This window comes from Atta cephalotes (assembly GCF_000143395.1).
Source record: "Atta cephalotes unplaced genomic scaffold scaffold00009, whole genome shotgun sequence".
Classification (NCBI taxonomy): Eukaryota; Metazoa; Arthropoda; class Insecta; order Hymenoptera; family Formicidae; genus Atta; species Atta cephalotes.
This window is the reverse complement of record NW_012130073.1, coordinates 4,284,810-4,303,247: the sequence shown is the minus strand read 5'-3', so window position 1 is coordinate 4,303,247 and position 18,438 is coordinate 4,284,810. Positions and strand designations below refer to the sequence as shown.

At 31.3% G+C, this 18,438-nt stretch overlaps 6 protein-coding genes across 6 annotated transcripts in view; 3 read left to right on the top strand and 3 right to left on the bottom strand.

Moving 5' to 3' along the window:
* Positions 1-1,456: 1,456 nt before the first annotated feature.
* LOC105627568 (thiamin pyrophosphokinase 1) lies at positions 1,457-3,046 on the bottom strand. The gene is made up of 5 exons (XM_012208850.1): positions 2,884-3,046; positions 2,176-2,438; positions 1,960-2,064; positions 1,709-1,871; positions 1,457-1,584 (listed from the first exon to the last, which is right to left on the bottom strand). The coding sequence occupies exons 1-5, from the start codon at positions 3,044-3,046 to the stop codon at positions 1,457-1,459; spliced, it is 822 nt and encodes a 273-aa protein (XP_012064240.1).
* Positions 3,047-4,889: 1,843 nt separating this feature from the next.
* Positions 4,890-6,472, top strand: LOC105627567 (UPF0565 protein C2orf69 homolog). Its single transcript, XM_012208849.1, has 5 exons — positions 4,890-5,018; positions 5,278-5,405; positions 5,580-5,742; positions 5,943-6,186; positions 6,270-6,472. Exons 1-5 carry the CDS (start codon positions 4,890-4,892, stop codon positions 6,470-6,472), a joined length of 867 nt encoding a protein of 288 aa, XP_012064239.1.
* A 1,262-nt stretch (positions 6,473-7,734) lies between these two features.
* Positions 7,735-8,557, bottom strand: LOC105627566. Its single transcript, XM_012208848.1, has 3 exons — positions 8,089-8,557; positions 7,900-7,995; positions 7,735-7,781 (listed from the first exon to the last, which is right to left on the bottom strand). The coding sequence occupies exons 1-3, from the start codon at positions 8,555-8,557 to the stop codon at positions 7,735-7,737; spliced, it is 612 nt and encodes a 203-aa protein (XP_012064238.1).
* A 382-nt stretch (positions 8,558-8,939) lies between these two features.
* Positions 8,940-11,278, top strand: LOC105627565 (probable queuine tRNA-ribosyltransferase). The gene is made up of 7 exons (XM_012208846.1): positions 8,940-9,071; positions 9,645-9,734; positions 9,887-10,040; positions 10,178-10,310; positions 10,414-10,575; positions 10,691-10,859; positions 10,934-11,278. The coding sequence occupies exons 1-7, from the start codon at positions 8,940-8,942 to the stop codon at positions 11,276-11,278; spliced, it is 1,185 nt and encodes a 394-aa protein (XP_012064236.1).
* Positions 11,279-11,754: 476 nt separating this feature from the next.
* Positions 11,755-16,643, bottom strand: LOC105627564 (ubiquitin-associated domain-containing protein 1-like). Its single transcript, XM_012208845.1, has 9 exons — positions 16,465-16,643; positions 16,203-16,396; positions 15,925-16,079; positions 15,653-15,864; positions 15,388-15,572; positions 12,585-12,632; positions 12,401-12,492; positions 11,939-12,321; positions 11,755-11,836 (listed from the first exon to the last, which is right to left on the bottom strand). The coding sequence occupies exons 1-9, from the start codon at positions 16,641-16,643 to the stop codon at positions 11,755-11,757; spliced, it is 1,530 nt and encodes a 509-aa protein (XP_012064235.1).
* A 1,561-nt stretch (positions 16,644-18,204) lies between these two features.
* Positions 18,205-18,438, top strand: part of LOC105627563 (WD repeat domain phosphoinositide-interacting protein 2) — a 9,075-nt gene continuing 8,841 nt past the window's right edge. Inside the window, exon 1 of the mRNA XM_012208844.1 lies at positions 18,205-18,293. Coding sequence (XP_012064234.1) covers positions 18,205-18,293 — 89 coding nt within the window. The remainder of the gene's footprint in view (positions 18,294-18,438) is intronic.

Here is an 18,438-nt window from a genome sequence, read left to right as displayed (position 1 = left end):
CGTGTGAAATATGTCATTATTACCAACTTTTCAAAACTATCATATTGTGTATGTTTGGAAAACATTTTATGTCACACAGTATAAGATTGTGTTCCATTGTTAAAAAGCACTCATGATATTTGATATTATGATTTATATGTAAAACAGTTGTAAAAAAATTCGTAAATTTCTAGCTAATATAAATACAATATCATTCATATATATTGGGTTGTCCGGAAAGTGCCGACTAAAATTTAAATTTTAGTATACATTTATTAAATTAAAATTTTCTGTGTTTCAATTTTCCTTCAACATCAGCATGAACTTTCCGGACAACCCAATAATTTATGTTTGACTAATCAATTTTTATGTTAAATGGTAACTCTATTTCCCAACAAGACTCGTATATACAAGTAAAAATGATTCAATTCATTGCTATCACACATTATTTTAATAGATACAGATTCCACAATGATACCAATGATGATACCATCAAAAAATTAGGATGTTTTCCAGCAATGGAACACAGTCATACACTATTTTATTTCCGCTAAAACAAAAAGGTTGGAATTCAAACATGCTCTTGAGCAGAAGACAAAGTGCATTCGGAGAAATGCTAGCACTATTCATGTCGTTCTATCCAGTGATGGAAACTTTAATGGGTGGAAAGTCCAAACGGATCCAAACGGGAAGAGGATATCAAAATAACAAATATTTTATCTCTTTTGTTGTATATGCAAATTATATTTTTACATATTACCTAATCATCAAATACTGTTTTTTGTCAAATCACAAAATTTTTTAAAATTTGTAAAAATTGACAATTTTTTTTATCATCAAATTCTGGAATTCAACATCCATTTCAAAAATTCTGGAGTGGAAAACTCTATATTCTCCATAACGAAGATTCCTTCTTTGATTTCATCCTTGTTATCTAATAAACGACGAAAAAAAAATGACAGAAATAGCGCTAATAACCCCAAATGCACCAAACTAATTTAAAGTTTAGTAATTTTGCTCCGATTGGTCAACTTGCAATTCAATATCAATCTGTACTACATTAACACAGGCTTCATGGATCGTATCAGAAATTCAATATTCCCGTTCAAATGTCAATACATATCGAAAGACAAAATATCGGGAAAAAAAGTATCAATATTTAAAATAGCGACATTGTATCGTCCTTCCATATCATACACTGTGTTACAATGTATTTATATAAGTTTTTATATGTATTTATATATGTATTTATATAAGCTTATATAAGTTTCTAGAAAGCACTCTAATTTAAAACTGATTTTTAAAATAAAAAATTATCATTTCAGTTTACTATTGTTCAAATAGAATATTTTAAATTTAACTTTAGCTAATATTTAGTATTTAACTTAGACCATGTCTGAATTTGCATCACTTATTACTTATAACTGCGTTATTATCTTATAATCACATTAGCAGAATAACATTACAGATATTTTATTTATACTTTCCCTAGAAATTCTATACCCATAGTCCAAATTACCGGCGTATCTGTATCCACAGTCACTTTGGAATCTTCATAAGTATTTGAAGTACTTATCAAACCTCCAAATTGCATAGTTGTTTTATCTGAAATATAAGGAAAAAAAATAGAATCAGAATTCAAAAAAATTATTCAAATAACAGATAATAAAATATTTACGTAATGTAGTATAAATGGTTTACTTCAAGATAAATGAGATATAAAACATACTTAAATTCCATTTCAAGCCAGTCGTTGATATACAATTGACAGTACAACCAAATGGTAGTAAACCACACCAAGATTTTTGTTGAACCAAAATTTCTGGTATATGTATACTATGCATACCAGGTTTTAATATCCATGTCATAGAATTGCTTGCAAGTTGTATCACCTGTAAAAACAATCTTCAATCAGAATATACCTAATATGGAGAATACACTTAATATAATCACAAGTTTTTCAAATAAAAAAAATTCTACCCGTGTATTTCCCACAAGCTTATCACTTCTGTATAGAGTATTGACATTGGCAATGATATGATCAAATCTGCCTGATGTTTCTGCAAGTACGTATATTTCACCTAACTGCCAAAAAATATCATATATTTCATATATTTCATATATATTTCAATATTCATATATTTCATCATATAACTATTAATTTAAAAAAGCAACAATAAGAATCTAAATGATTACATTTATATTATGCATCTTAGCATAGTGTGCGACTTCCAGCAGAGCTTTGGTATAATCTGTGTTATCCTGATCAGGAGTCTTGATGACAATGGATCCTATACTTTCAAACTTCTCAATAATATAAGGTGGACAGCTATCCATATCCCCTGTGATGAGATCTGGTGCATAATGCTTGTGCTCAGTGTTCAATGCGTTTATTCCCTGTTCTTCCAGATGCTTCAGCCACCTCTGTGTTCCACCATCCACAGTGATGGTGATTCGAGCTGCTTGTGCAAAGAGATACATAAATCAACAACATAAATTGTTTTACTTGCTTGTAGTTTCTCGTTAATCATTTTCTATTTGATGACACAAGTTGACATAAGCATTATTCTATCTTTCTTGACATTCAATAAATAAAGAACTAAATATAAAGATGACTGTAACTGAGTTGTGGAACATAAGTCATAGTTGTAAGTTGATTTAAGCCTATTCTACAATAAGACTGTAAATTGAAAAGAAAAAACTAATCAATCATAGTCAATCATTTGTTTCATATTTGACTGTGATTGGCTAATTTCTCACAGCTTACGACCTTATCGTAGAAAAGGTACAAAACATTATACATTGATCTACGACTACGATTAACGTTCACAATTCAATTTCGATCATTCTTGTGCAAAAGCTCTAACAAAAACAAGCGTAAGATATTTTCAGTCAATGTACAACCTTTTTGCCAAAATCGAAGTAGTACGTTGTGCTGCCAGCGTATGGGACGATTCAGCACGATCACTGCGTATTCACAATGTGCATCATCCTGGAATACGTCTAGTGGATTCCATGTTGATATTAACTCCTGTTGCATCGTACGATCCGACGTAACGTGTCCCATCACTAAAAAGTGTTGAGCAAAAAGGTCAAGGTTAAAACACAGGTAATTCCGCGACATGAGTTTACGTAACATGACACCGATAGGTGATTTTCTCATGCCTTGAAATCTTCTCCGCAATAAAAATCAGAAAAAACGACGCAGCAAGGAAAGGGAAAGTCTATCTGCTGTGTTAAACACTTCAAGTTGTTTCAAGTTACTCAACGTTCGTCCTCACACTTCGCAGATCCTCACTTTTTCATGTAATTGTCACTTGTCACTTGTCTGTCGAGTGCTGTATAATTCATTTACAAACTCACGCTGTCTTATTTGAATATTCGAAACGTGTACTCGCGAAGTGCACCAGTAAACTGAGAGAACTGTTTCATGTCTCATTACTACGTTGTACATTATTCATTACATGGAGTATCACTTGCTTATCTTATTGCTTACCGCTGTCGGAATCAGAGATGGTATTTCGTAATTGCGCGCCAATAATCTCCAAGGATTCGTAATGCTGATTTCGCTTTTAAATTAATCATCGCGAAACGCGATTGTCTCGAAAATTTCACCGAGATCGCGCCTGATATTTCTGCAGATGTCATGTTCCTTTCCACGAAGTCATACTGTGCTGAAGCGAGATGAGGAGATATACATGTATATTTTCGAGTAGCGCGCCATATTATTATACTCCATTGTCGAATTAAGGTGCCTTTTCATGTTAATGCCCAGCGCTCTTTTTTAAGACCGCAACACAGACTTTTGCATAACCCTTTAAATACAAGCTTTAAGGAATGACCAATCATAGTCGATTATTCTTCTCACATTCGACTGTGACTAATTTTTAATATGAGGTCTACAATAAAAATCGCATAAGGCTGACTGTTATCAACGTCGATTAACTTAATGGAAGATTAATTCATTCAACAGAATTATTATTATAGATAGAAGATTTTCATTATTTTTATCACAGATAAAGAAAACGCAAAGATAGAAATATATCACAAAGAGATAAGGTTAAAAATAATATACAGTCTTGCTGTTGACTATACTGCTGATTGAGTTAATCATCGATTAAGTTAATCGACGTTGGTAACAGTTGTCCTAAATCGTAGAAAATTAATCAATCCCAATCTATTATTTTTCTTATATTCGACTATGATTGATTAATTTTCTACACCCTATTATCACTACGACTTCTATTGTAGATCCCACGTTAAGTTGTAGAAAACTAATTACAGTCGAACAGGAGAAGAATAATCGATTATAATTGATCAATTTTCTATGACTTAAGACTCTACGATCGTTACGACTTCTATAGCCAGTTCTATATTAATTGCAAATCGATCGCAAGTTTGTTACGACAGCCAATACGAAATGTTGATTTCAAAATGCAAGCTTCAGATTGGCTGTCGCAACAAACTTGCGATCAGCTTGCAATTAATGTAGAACCAGTTTAAGAGAGGAATATGCGACTGTGATTGGTCTATCTTATAGATTATAGTATGCAGCATACGGTTACGATCAGTACAAATGCATCCTAATTGCAAATGCTTCGCTATTCAATCAGAAGAAAGAATTTTACGAATTAACTAATAAAAAAATGCTTTAAAGCATTTACAATATGAAGTGAATCGTACCCTAATCACATCTGTCGCTTTGAATACAAAAAGTGCAGGAAAACGCAAATCAAAATAGACTTCATACCTTCGTAGTTACGACGCAATTTTACACAATTGTTCACGCAATCGATTTACAATGCCATTTTAATCAGCATTTGCTCCAATTATCAGACTGTTGAGCAATATTCCATTTTTGTGAAAACGCGGACTCCTTTCTGATTTATTTCTCTTGCAAATAGTGGCCGATGGGCTCGAAAATTTGGATGTGGAAAAACATACCGGGCATTTCAGGTCGATGTAACGATGTAGTTTATACACGGCCGAAATTGCAGTCAACACACGATCTTCTTATATTTTTTGGCGGCGACGTCCAAGTATGTACGTTCAGAAACACTTGTCAATTTTTGTTTTTAAAAATTATATAATAATTCCTGTTCTTTCAAATGTAATGTAAAATATTTATTGTACGCACTAAGGATAATTATGTAGAATATACAAGATATATTTTAGAATTATTAACTATATATATCTATTAATGATTTTTGTTGGTATTATATTTATATTGATTTTATAATAACTTTTATGATATTACTATGACTTTTATATTAACAAAATTATTAAAAATTATTACAGGATATTCAAAAAAACATGGAAAAGCATTCAGACAGCAAGAAATATGCAAAATGGAGCTTAGAAAATACAGCGACTGTACTATCTAAACAATTTCCTGGAAGTCATGTATTTGTTATTCGTCCATCAAGGTAAGATATTATCATGTGCACAAAAATATTACAATATTTCTGAATGATATATAACCTCTTATAGGTACTCCATAAAAATTACATAGATTAGAAAAATGATTAGCTAAATAATTTTCTTAACTGCCATGTTTAGATCGAATTACTTAGTATGCAAGAACTTGATACTTGTTTCAGGATGACAATATCTAAACACGCAGTATTCAGTTGTTTCGATAATTTTGTATCAGGAGATACATATGGCACACCCACATTTTGCCCAATGTACAATGCTTTAAGGCATTTAAAAGATCTTATTACTTGTTGCTTAGAACATGTTAAAACATTAAAGATTGGAGAAGTATGTATTAGACATAAACGAATCATAATTCATGAAAAATTTTATAAATCATTATTACATTAATAACTTCCTCCAACTTTAATGTATGTACAACTATAGTTATAACTTGTATCTTGACAATGTCCTTAAAAGATATAATACATTGCGTGCATCGAGTATAACATTGATTTACTGAATACATAATATTTTAATATTTTAAGGATACTGATATCTATAATATCGAAGTTACAAACTTAAGTTTGATGGGCTTCAGTAAGGGATGTGCAGTTTTGAATCAGTTTCTTTATGAATTTCATCATTACGATAATGACTTGAATAATGATCCCAATATAAATAATTTTATCAAACTTATCAAAGATATGTGGTGGTTAGATGGCGGACACAATGGTCCCAAAAATACATGGATTACAAATGAGGATATACTTCGTTCCTTTGCTAAATTAAGTGAGATAATTTGGAAATATCTCGAAATAATGAGATTTTTCAATATATTATGTTTATAAAATGTGATTAAATATCTTTTTCAGGAATAAATACTCACATACATGTAACGCCATATCAAATGCAAGACAAACATCGACCATGGATTCAGATGGAAGAAAAGAGCTTCAATGATACCTTACAAAGGATGGGAGTATCTGTACAACAAACTTTACATTTTGGAGATAAAGCGCGAAGTCTCTCATCGCATTTCAATGTTCTTACAGATATCAGAAGTAACATGCAATAAAACTATCGTATTCTTCTCTAAATTTATGGTATAATCGAGCATTTGTGCTTGAAGTTGTATTATGAATCATAAAATAGATCGCAATTCCTTTACATCATCAGGATCAAAGTAAAATATAAAGTCATGTAAAAATTATGATCTTGTTAACAATTATTATAATTGATATTTCTGTATTGCGAACTATTTCATAATTTATACAAAAAGTTTAACAAAATTTATTTTCGCAATGTACATATTGATTATTATTTATATTTTAATAATACACTCTTAATCTCTAGTCCTATAAGTAATAGAAATCTGTTAAATATGATAAACTGTATATTTACATACAATATTCTTTACGTTGTACAATTTTTTATTAAATATATTGTTTTGTTGCTTATATGATATGTATAATATCTTTGAACAATTACTAATTAAAACTAATAAAAACTATAAATGTTTATTTTATTTAACAATCTGAGAAAATATGATAAAGCTGTTATTGTTTCTTCTTTTTATATAAATCTTATTTTATATTTTCTTTTTTAATTATTAGTAATAATTAAATAACATCTATCTTCGTAAGTATGAAGCAGAAAATGTAAAAAAATTATATATATATACGACAAAAAATATATATACAGTAAAATAATATATAAACTCTCTAGATAGTACATAATATTACAACAGAGGAATATCTGTATAGAAAAAGACTATCTCTGTGTATAGTTACAATAGTTCTTATTACATTAATCTTTGAGATATCTATTCTTCATAAATAAATATAATACTCTATGAATTTGAAAAAAAAATTTGTATTACTTATTTATTTTCTCAAATATACTTTCTTAAATCTATTACTTCTTTTTCTTCATAATTCACCATCTTTAAATATATTAATAAACTGTTTCTTTCAATTCAATTTAAATGAAAGAAAAATAAGAAATTATATTCTCTTCTTAATTATAATACATTAAAACTAAAAAATAATGATTTAATGATAATAATTTTTTAATTCATTAAATTAAAAAATAACTTCTTAATCTAAAGAATCTCATATATCATTTTTTTATAATATTGAGTGATCATTTTTACTACATAACCTTGTTTTTATGTGATTAAACAAATATACTTTTATGAAAATCTAAAATGAAAAAAATATTCTATGCATTTATCTATTATGTATATTTGGTTGTTGTCATTCTTGTTACGATGCATAAATTAAGAAGCACTTTCTTCCCCCCCTCCCCTCCGATTTGAATTATACTTCACTTTCTTCACTAACATTTGTTTGGACATCTAGGTCCATAAAAAGTTATTTTTAATTCTGTAATAAATACAAATAATAAGTAAGTCTAAATTATAACAAATACAATAGATATTATAATTATTTCATATACGTTCACATAAATAAATTGAAAAAAATATAAATAAATTGAACTTACTATTGAGTTTATACAACACTGCAGCTTCAGCCCATTCATCAGAACCATCACAACAATCACAATGTCCATCATTGACTTTGTACGATGGTATTCTTACTGAAAATTTATACAAATTTCATAAATTACTTCTGTTGTGTAGCTTCTAATATTGCAAATTTTATATATTGCAAAAAGATTTGACTGCAATACCTGCTGACTTTCTTGAACTTTTCTCGCAATTAAAGAAACCATTGTTGCAGGCATTAGTACCTGGTTCATCACTACCGTCCATTGGACAGTCACAATAATCATCATTGATCCTTATAAAATCAATCTCCTTCTTCGAAACAAAACATACAAATTTCCCATTGATGTTGGGAAGGTATTTGGCTATATCCTGATCCCGTGTGCCACGCAATGACACCGTTCGACCATTTGTGTCGCGAATGAGTTTCGAATGATATGGTTGATTCCACTTGTCAACCCGCTTGCCGACGACCATACGATGGGTGTCTTTCACCGAGCCGGCAATCAACTTGCCTACGGTATCTTGATTCAATTCTTTGAAGTAGAACAGCTGATGGATCACGAATATCACGGCGACTACAAGGACGCATACCAGCATATACTTGATCTTCTTTCGCAGAAGACGTCGCTTCCAGGATACCTCAGTCTTCATGTTGCCAGCTAACCGTTACCGTCGAACACTATCACGGAGCAAATCTCTCCTGAAGGTGATGTTTCGTGTATCAACACCGTGCCGGGCCGTCATAGCGCAAACATCTGCAATTATCGAGTACCTATGCCTTTTTCAATTCGAATGTGCGACGCGGTTAGCAAGTCTATTTGCACGCACATTAATATACAGGGTGTCCCGTAAGTTCACATCCACAGAACACACATTTCAGGCCGGGACAAAAACACGTGGAGAGAATATCATGATGTAACCTCTCATTTTAAGCATGCGGCATTTATAGATTTTTCTCTCTATGTCCAGCAAATTTTTTTACAAGTCGTATTCCACGACGATAAACGCAGGATTTAGTAGATCGCCAGTAGAAATGACAAATCGGAAGACTCCGTTAATCTTTGAAGTGCTTGCCGAATGCAAAACCACAAAAGCCAGAACTGGTAGGATGACACTTGTTCATCATCATGTAGATACACCGGTGTTCATGCCGGTGGGAACTCAGGTTTATAAAACTTCTCTTCTTGTTTAAGCTGCACACAAAGTGTGAGACACGATCGTGTGAGAAATATATTAAAATATTAAGTTTTTTTGATTTAAAATCCATATGAAAAGATGATAATTCTGATAATTTCTTAATTTTCAGTATTAAATATTTTGATAACATCTGAAACTAAATTTTGTTTTAAGTTTACGATTCTTGCAATTGTAGTAAATTGTATTAATAGAATCTCACTTGTGTGTGTATATTCATAATTTAATTTGTAAATGAACTTTTTTTGTCTATCAATGCTTTATAATGATTAATTTGCTTCGATATTTTCTTTTGAATTAAAATAAACATTTAACTTAAAAATCTAGATTTTTGAAATATATGACTCAATTATAAAGCCTTATATTCACGATGCTAAAAATCATTCTAATGTTTTGGACGAGAATTAATAAATCATATTTAAACAATTGAATCTGACCAATGTGATTGTTCAATTCTTTCTTCATCTGAATCTTGGAGTGATTTTGAACATCTTGGACGCAATGATTTAAAGTTACATTAAATTTGTTATTACATCATTTTCAGGGAACATTGAAAGGATTGTTGCCCCAACAACTGGAGCAACTGGATTGCCAAATAATTCTTGGTAATACCTATCATCTTGGAAACAGACCTGTAAGAAATCATGCATTATCATTAGAAAAAAAATATTGGTTAATAAAACAGTCAAAGAGAGTTTTAGATTTATTAGTAAATTTTTTTAAATGTAATTTCGATTGTATTAAAATATATATGTATTAAAATATATACTTTATATATATTGGTAGGGTGCAGATATTCTACGTAAAGCTGGAGGTTTGCACAAATTTATGAACTGGAAAAGAGCTTTATTAACGGACTCAGGTGGTTTCCAAATGGTTTCATTATTACAATTAGCTGAAATAACAGAAGAAGGTGTAAAATTTAAATCACCATACAATGGTACTATGATATATATAGCAAGAGAGATATATTTTTAAATACATTCAAACATAACTTATACATAATTTAATTACCTATAATAATTACACATTATTATATTATATTTTACATATATTTTACAATAACGTTTCATCTAGAATCTGAATGTATGTTGACACCCGAACATTCTATTCAAATTCAAAATGCAATTGGAGCTGACATAATCATGCAGCTCGATGATGTTGTTAGTAGTACTTTAACTGGACCAAGAGTAGAAGAAGCAATGCATAGGTACAATTATTTTTGTAAATATTTTCTAAATAATATATTCTAAATAATATATTCTAAATAACCTGGCTTAAACGAGTGTTATGTTTAACACAAACCATTTCAGAACGATACGTTGGTTGGACCGTTGTTTGTTAGCGCATGAAAGACTAGATGAGCAGAGTATATTTCCAATTGTACAAGGTGGTCTCAATCCCGAACTACGATCCGAATGCGCACGTCAATTAATTAAACGGGAGGTGAATGGATATGCTGTAGGAGGTTTGAGGTAGATACTGGATTATTTGTTGATATACATATAGTTAGATAAATATAAATTTTTGTATAATACAGAAATATCTAAATCTTACATAATACAATAGTGATTCTTATAATGATTTCAGTGGCGGTGAGAGCAAAGATGATTTTTGGAGAATGGTCCATTTATCAACGAATATCCTTCCAAAGAATAAACCACGATATCTTATGGGTGTTGGATTCGCAATAGATTTAATCATATGCAGTGCATTAGGTATCGATATGTACGATTGTGTATTTCCGACAAGAACTGCTGTAAGTATTTCATAAAATACATATTTGATTGCATAGAAGATGGAAATTTCAAAACATTAAATTAAAACTTTCAGAGATTTGGTTGTGCGTTGATAAAAACGGGACAGCTCAATTTGAAGCAAATACAATATAAAAAAGACTTGAAACCAATAGACGAATCGTGCGAGTGTAATACTTGCAAGATTTATTCTCGCGCTTATCTACATCAAATCGCCACTGTAGAAACAGTATCGTGTCATCTATTAACCGTTCATAATATTGCATTCCAAATGAAGCTCATGCAAGATATCAGAGACAGTATTAAAGAACAAAAATTCCCTAGATTTATACAGGACTATATGTTAATAGTTTATCCAAATAAAGATTATCCAACATGGATAATTAATGCTTTACAGGCTGTCAATGTTACCCTATTATAAAAAAGGATACCATTGTATTGCTACATATTTCTCTAGACAATATATTTTTTTTCTGTCTACACGAAGGTTTTTATAACTTATTCCCGTATTTTATTTTTATAACTTATTTTTTTCATTGTATTGAAATCATAGCAATATATCCAAGTACTTGCGAGCTATTAATGTGAATACTGTTGCAAGAACTGTTAATATTATTTGTCAGCATAGCATGTTATGGTTACACAGTATGTTCTAGAAATTTTTGAATGACAAAACAATCTTCTATTATATAAACATAGTGTACACTGATTCTACAATTACATATTTTTACAATTTTGCAAATATAATATTTGCAAAATATAAATCAAATAAATAATCGTACTTGAAAGAGATATTTTACACTTTTTATTCTGAAATTTTCTCCTTTTGGGAATGATACTGGAGACTGGAAATGATAGAGAATGAGGCACGGACCGCAAATATAAGTATCAACTTCATCACATGAAATCATCTGAGTCATATCCACTGGTTTCTGTGTTTGAAGTCATGTTAGATGTATTAAATAGGGAATTGTAACTCCTGAAAAGTAATTTTTTAATAATAATTTTTCATAAAGAATTACTTAATATTAATAATTATTTAATAGAAGTATATCTGATATATTATTATAAAATGATTCACCTCATCTCTGCTTCTTCCTGACGTCGCTTTTCTTCTGCCTTTTCTTTCTCTTTCTGTTCTCTCATAAGCTTCTTCTTATCTTCTCGTTCATTTTTATCTCTTTGTTCTCTTTCATTTCTTAAGTTTACTTGTTCTGAACGTTTCGTCTTGTTAAGACGATTCACGATAGTATTTACTCGCTTAGCAACATGAATTTTACGAACATCTTTATCCTTATGAAAGCCAACCTGTCCAACTTCCATACCTTGTGTCTTTTTCAAATTCGACCACATTGTGTACACAATATCAACATCATTCATTTTATTTCCTTCGATACTATTTGCTTTTACTAATTGTGCAGCATCTTCTAATACAGTACTAGGAATATCATCTATTGTCTGACCCTGTAATTTCAAAAAGAATTAATGTATCATTCTTTAATATCAAAAGCAGGAAATTACTAATTATAATAATTAAACTCGCATGTCGAAGTCGAAGATACACGTGGGCAGATGAATATTTGTCAACATGAAACCACACATCCTCAGGCCAACCCCATTTAATAAGATCTTCATCTATACAAACAGAATCCAATAAATCATATTTTAGATTATGCACAAATTTTTATTAATTATGATAAATAATTACAAATGATTTTTCCACTTACTCTCAAATTTGTCTATTCCCATAAATAAAGTAATGGGTGGTTGCACAACTGCAATTCAAGATTATGATAATTAGTCAAGTTTCTTAATGATAACAAAATATTATTATTAATAATTTAAGAGAATATGTAAGAGAATATGTATTAATCTTTTAAAAAAAATCAAGGTCTTAGAAATGCAAAATTACCTTCGCTAGTAAAATAATAAACCATTATTAACAATTATTAACGAAAATTTTGAGTAAAACACGTGCGACAAAATCAGCTGTCAAAAATATTTTCGTAGCGCCGACTGGTGGTCTGATGCTGGCGCTGTCGAATATACTTGGTTAGAAAAAGTCTTTTTATATATAGCCGACAGATGGCGATCTAGTCGATTTTTTACGTGCTATTATTGAGCGCTTCAGCAGACTCAACAGTTGAGTGAGTGTTCGCAGTTTTGGTTGTTTCGTAAAGATCATCCAATCAGAATTTTAGATCTAGAAGAATCAATAGCAGCGAGCGTTCACTCAACTGTTGAGTCTGCTGAACGCTTCGACATAGAGCGCTGATAGGTGAAAAGTCGGTTGTGAGGATAAAATTTACCTCCAGCACTCGTTTTTCATCAATCAGCATTCGATGTGAAAGGCTGTTGCCTGTATGAGGACCGAGCATGAATTAATCAGAGTATAACGTTTAGAGTGTAGCATTCAGAACATTTGAAAAAAACAAATGGACTGAAATGGATTGCAGCCTGAAGAAGATATATTAAGTTATGTATCGTTGAAAAAGTATTTTATATAACATTTTGAAATAGATTGATTATAAATTTGAACGATACCGACGCATTCAACCAAATTAAAAAAAATGAGTGTAAATCAAGAACATTATTTTATTTCTTTATTATAAAAAAGGTAAGACCGCTGCGAAAGCTACAGAAAAAAATTTGTGTTTATGGAGAGAATGCTAACGAGACAAACAGCAGCGAATTGATTTCGCCGATTTCGAGATGGAAATTTTGATGTCAAAGATGCATATCATTCTGATCGGTCTATTGTGGAAAATGTTGATGAAATCTTGCAAAAAGTTAAAGAAAAGCAGCTATGATAGCTAAGGAGCTAAATATTGATCAAAACCCAAAACCGTTTTGGGACATTGCATAAGGCTGGATATACAAAGAATGTTGGGTGCCACATGATTTGACGGTAAACAATTTAATGGACTAAATTTCTATTTGCGAATCGTTGCTGAAACGAAACAAAATTGAGCCTTTTCTGGAAAAATTGATAACGGGCGATGAAAAGTGGATAACATGTGATAATAATGCAAAGTCGGATTGATGCCAAAGAAGATGATGCTGTGTGTCTGATGGGACCAGAAAGGAGTCGTCTATCGTGAACTGCTGCCACCAGGCAACAGTCTGATCTCTATTGTCAGCGATTGAAGCAATCAGGAAAAGCGACCAGAATTGAACCAAAAAATGAACGATAGAAAAGATATATATAAAGAATAAATATTTTTTAAAAACGAATACTTAGAATCACATAAAACACAAATGTGAAAATCTTTGACTTCTTAAAACTTATAATTAATATATTTATTTTAAAAGGCTAGGACAAAAATTTAAAACTGCAATCTAGATTTTATAACAATTTGTAGTATTAGCATTGACTAGTTTTCGATCTGCAGAATGGAATTTAATTTTTATTGTAAGAATTTATATTACACATTAAAATAACAATTCTTTTTTTAATATATATTAAAATACATTTCCTTTCTTTAAGAACTGTCAACAGGCAATTTGTACAAAAGCAATCAGCACTATGTAGAAAATTATATATGATTAATAGCATGTTATATTGCATTGATATCACATGAGACCTTCATAAATATAAGCATTCTTTAACTAGCGATGACTATAATTATAACTATAATTAGTTATAATTATATAATTATATAACATAATTAAAATTGCAATAATTATTATTGATCGTTAACTGATAATTGATATTCCAAATCTCTGCAAAAATTATTTATAAATTTATATAAAAATATGAATATTCCACAGAGACGCAAATAAGTTTTAATATTAGGTATAACGATTCATATGAATGGCATGTTTTTCAGTGTGATATGTCTTGGATATTTGGTTAAGCACAGGTGCAATTTCAGGATCGTTAATCCATATATTTGCCGAAGCAGGTGTTTCTATCATTGACAAATATGCTGAAAGAAATAAAAAAAATGTTAGGAAACATGATTACAATTTATTACTTTTTTTTATTGTTTCATTTTACCAAGCAACATCTTTGGTCTTGTAAGACTAAGCTGAATATGAGGATTAGTCATAATTGCTTTATAAATTAGACCATCGGATTCGAGGCCTTCATCCAAATCTTGTAAACTACGTCTTCTTTCGCCCAGCAGCCATTCACACTGTCACAAAAGATATAAAACTCGAGAGATATAAAATAAAAATATAATTTAAATATACATCTTTAGTACAATCATTACAACTTACAGCATTAGCCTGATCATTTCCAGTAACTTTCAATGCTCCTATAACATTTTTGTCTTCAAAGCCCATTTCTACAAGCGATCGCATTGCTCTCTTATTAGGTTTAAATTCCATTCTCTTCCATTGTCGAAAACTTTGCAATAATAATTCTACGATATATACCAGATCTTTTTCTTCTTGATTCTGTTTTTCTTTTAAAGTTAAGACATTTTTAAATAATCTGATGTTATCTTTTTTCATATGTTTTATTTGCTTTCAACTTGAATTTTTTTCGAAATAACGGATATTTCAATTTTGTGTAAGAATTACCTTTGAACAGTTCCAAACATGCTTCTTTAAATGACTTTTTCTTAGTGTTCATTGAAGAACTAGGATTTGCAATATCTGTGTCTGTCATTGTATTCACAGGCAAGAAATCTATTTCATCATCTGAATCATCATCTGAATCATCCTGATGTTCTATAAGCCATTCTAAAGCTTCTGTCATATTCGATCTAAAACAGAAGCTTCTTCTATAGTATTATTCGTGTCACATACGTATATAATATGATAAAAACATTACTACGATACTTGCTTTCGAAGACGTAACGCTTTGAGAACTTTCTTATGAGGATAACCCATTTCTACAAGACTTTTTACGACTTTCAGATCATTAATAGGATTACATCTAATTTCAAGTTTCTCCTTAATATCGTCATATAATTTTTCAGCATAAGGACTGTACATCAAGATCTTTGCAGATGCTTGTACAAGAGTTATTAAAATCTTACGGATTTCATTCTGAAACTACAAGAAACAATAAAGACGTAAAATAGTGATAAATAAAAGTATGTAAAATATATTTACATCCGCAGGGCATTCTATAGATGGCACAGGCTTAGGTGGATTTCGTACACTAGGTAGATCACTTGTAGCTTGAGTTATTGCTTCTAAACTTGGACCTTTAAGATCTTCATCCGATGACTCTTCTTGTGATCGTATTTCTACTAATAATAATTCATCTGTAAAAACAAATTATTGTGTTAAAAAAACAAGTACACAATAAGTATGTATACAAATTAAAAATTAATCGAAAAAATAATTATATTATAAATCTATAAATAACTTAATATAAATAATTATACCATATTCATTAATATCCTCGTCGCTTACATAATTTTCATCCTTAAGCTGTACAAATTTGGTTGAATGAACTAAGCGATAGTTTGAGATAGATTTGGTTGTATCTTGACCATAAAAATGTACCACTGCTATTTTCTTAATATTTTCCACAGTAAAGTTTGGTTTTATTGCAACATCTAATACATTGCCCTCTATGCTGTACAAAAAGATTTGATTAATTAAACATCTGGCAAGATTTCTGTGATATCAAACATGAATTCAAACCTGATAACGTTGATGGAAAAGTTTTCAGGTGAGGTAGGTAATGGTGTAAGCATAGTGTCATTGCTTGTAGCATTGCCTGTGCCGACAGAAGAAAGGGCCAAGGACCGCTTATCAGCCGTCCTTGAACTTTTTCTGTTATGCCAGGCTTCTGCTATTTGATCACGCATCCATGGGATCATTAAATTTATCTGAAATATATGAAGACAATTATTATACTGTTAAACAATGAAAATATAGATGTTCAATATATTTCTTTCTAAAACAAATATATAACTATTAATATAAGTTATAAAAAATTAATGTGAGCAGATATAATCATATTTTCTTACTTTTATGAAACCTTTCACATAAATAATTTAGATCTCAATTTTGTGTTGCATAAAGACTCTCGATGAATCGACTGCGGAAATTACACCGAAAAATACAATCATTTTTTTGGCTAAACTGTCAAGCACGTTAGAGAATCAATAAATCAGCTAACATTTTTACAAATATGGTCAAAACATATTATTTTTACAAAATTTGACCTCTTTTACTCTGTAAGAATCGTAACTGTCATAACAACTGATAGCCAAATTTCGCATCACACACTTTCTGTCTGCTAAAGTCTTAAAAATTCCAACTCCGATCGTAGATAATTTGGACAATTCGCAGCAATCGCTCGCATTTGCGACTATCAGTGACTGTTGGCAGCTCTAATTTTTTTTTTTAGCTGGAGGATATTTAGTGGCGCCTCTATATGTACAAAGCATGCATGTTGAACTATGTAGCCACGATTATTTCCGGTGGGTAACTTCTATGAATTGAGGGATTATTTTTTTTCCATTGTTTTTTTTATTTTGCATTAAAACGCTATTAACTTTACGTTTTTTTATATTTTGTTTTTTTTAGGCTTAAAATATTCTATTATGGAATATATACAGAACCTAACAAAACAATCGCGAAAGAAAATTAAAATATTTTAAGCCTAAAAGAAAAACAAAATGTAAAAAAAAAACATAACTGAAGAGACCAAATAATGTTCCCTCATTTTATTGTTTTCTAGAACACTGTCACTTTCATTGTAAGTTGGTAATTATTATATAATATGAATTGCAGTCTGGAGACACAAAGAGAAAGATATAGAAATAATGTAGGAAAGAGCATCAGACATAAAAAGACTCCATTTTCCTTTGCCTTCTTTCCGCCGTGAATTTCCACGGATTTTCATGGCGCGAAAAAAAAGCACCTTGCAAATAGACTAAAGAAGGAGGAGGAAGACCGGCTCGTCGCCATAGCAACGGAACATATGGAACGCGCGGACTGATGTTTCGCGTTCCGCTGTTCCAACCAGCAGCTGCGACTGTCAGCTGTTCAATATGGAACGATAGCAAAGTACAGTCACTTGTAGGAGTCGGCCGTCGTCGGAACGACTTTAGCTAAAAGAGGCATCCAGAATCGGAACGGAGTTTACAGAAGCGATATTGACGGAGTGGTGCGAGCGTGTTCCTTTTTCGTACCAGCGCGCGCAGAAGCGAGCGCGAGCGGGACGTCGTAAGCGGGGGTGTGAAACAGTGATAGGGGAGAGGTATTAGGTACGCGCACTGCGCCGAGGGCGAGATAGAGAGAAAAGGAGAGTTTTCGTTAAGAGCGTGTGTGTACGGCCACGCACACGTGTCACCGAGATTTATGCGAGAGATCCCGCGCGAGATCAACCTGGATGTATTAACGCAAGGCTTAAGGTACAGCATATCAGGACTCATGAACCTCGCAACCAACCAGACGTCCGATACGACGTCCGATGCGCAGAGCAATGGTCCCTACTTTGTTAACTTCAATCAGGACTGCACGTAAGTACGGACGTCGCATATTCTGCTATCTAATCGCGAAATCGTCTCTCGGAATCTCTCCTCCTGCCCATCTCCTTTGTCTGATCCTAACCTCATTTTTCGTTTCCTGTCCTCGACGCATGTCGTCTTTTCTCTCTCTCTCTCT

Coding starts and splice junctions, on each gene's coding strand:
- LOC105627568 (XM_012208850.1), bottom strand. CDS start 3,046: ATGGGACACGTTACGTCGGATCGTACGATGCAACAGGAGTTAATATCA. Junction 2,065..2,175: donor CTAAGATGCATAATATAAAT/GTAATCATTTAG, acceptor ATTTTTTGGCAG/TTAGGTGAAATATACGTACT. Junction 1,872..1,959: donor AGCTTGTGGGAAATACACGG/GTAGAATTTTTT, acceptor TTGTTTTTACAG/GTGATACAACTTGCAAGCAA.
- LOC105627567 (XM_012208849.1), top strand. CDS start 4,890: ATGGGCTCGAAAATTTGGATGTGGAAAAACATACCGGGCATTTCAGGT. Junction 5,743..5,942: donor AAACATTAAAGATTGGAGAA/GTATGTATTAGA, acceptor TAATATTTTAAG/GATACTGATATCTATAATAT. Junction 6,187..6,269: donor TCGTTCCTTTGCTAAATTAA/GTGAGATAATTT, acceptor TATCTTTTTCAG/GAATAAATACTCACATACAT.
- LOC105627566 (XM_012208848.1), bottom strand. CDS start 8,557: ATGAAGACTGAGGTATCCTGGAAGCGACGTCTTCTGCGAAAGAAGATC. Junction 7,996..8,088: donor AAGTTCAAGAAAGTCAGCAG/GTATTGCAGTCA, acceptor ATAAATTTTCAG/TAAGAATACCATCGTACAAA. Junction 7,782..7,899: donor AGTGTTGTATAAACTCAATA/GTAAGTTCAATT, acceptor TATTTATTACAG/AATTAAAAATAACTTTTTAT.
- LOC105627565 (XM_012208846.1), top strand. CDS start 8,940: ATGACAAATCGGAAGACTCCGTTAATCTTTGAAGTGCTTGCCGAATGC. Junction 10,041..10,177: donor ATTTAAATCACCATACAATG/GTACTATGATAT, acceptor CGTTTCATCTAG/AATCTGAATGTATGTTGACA. Junction 10,860..10,933: donor TATTTCCGACAAGAACTGCT/GTAAGTATTTCA, acceptor TAAAACTTTCAG/AGATTTGGTTGTGCGTTGAT.
- LOC105627564 (XM_012208845.1), bottom strand. CDS start 16,643: ATGATCCCATGGATGCGTGATCAAATAGCAGAAGCCTGGCATAACAGA. Junction 15,573..15,652: donor AAAGCGTTACGTCTTCGAAA/GCAAGTATCGTA, acceptor CTTCTGTTTTAG/ATCGAATATGACAGAAGCTT. Junction 12,633..15,387: donor ATGTTTGGAACTGTTCAAAG/GTAATTCTTACA, acceptor CTTGAATTGCAG/TTGTGCAACCACCCATTACT.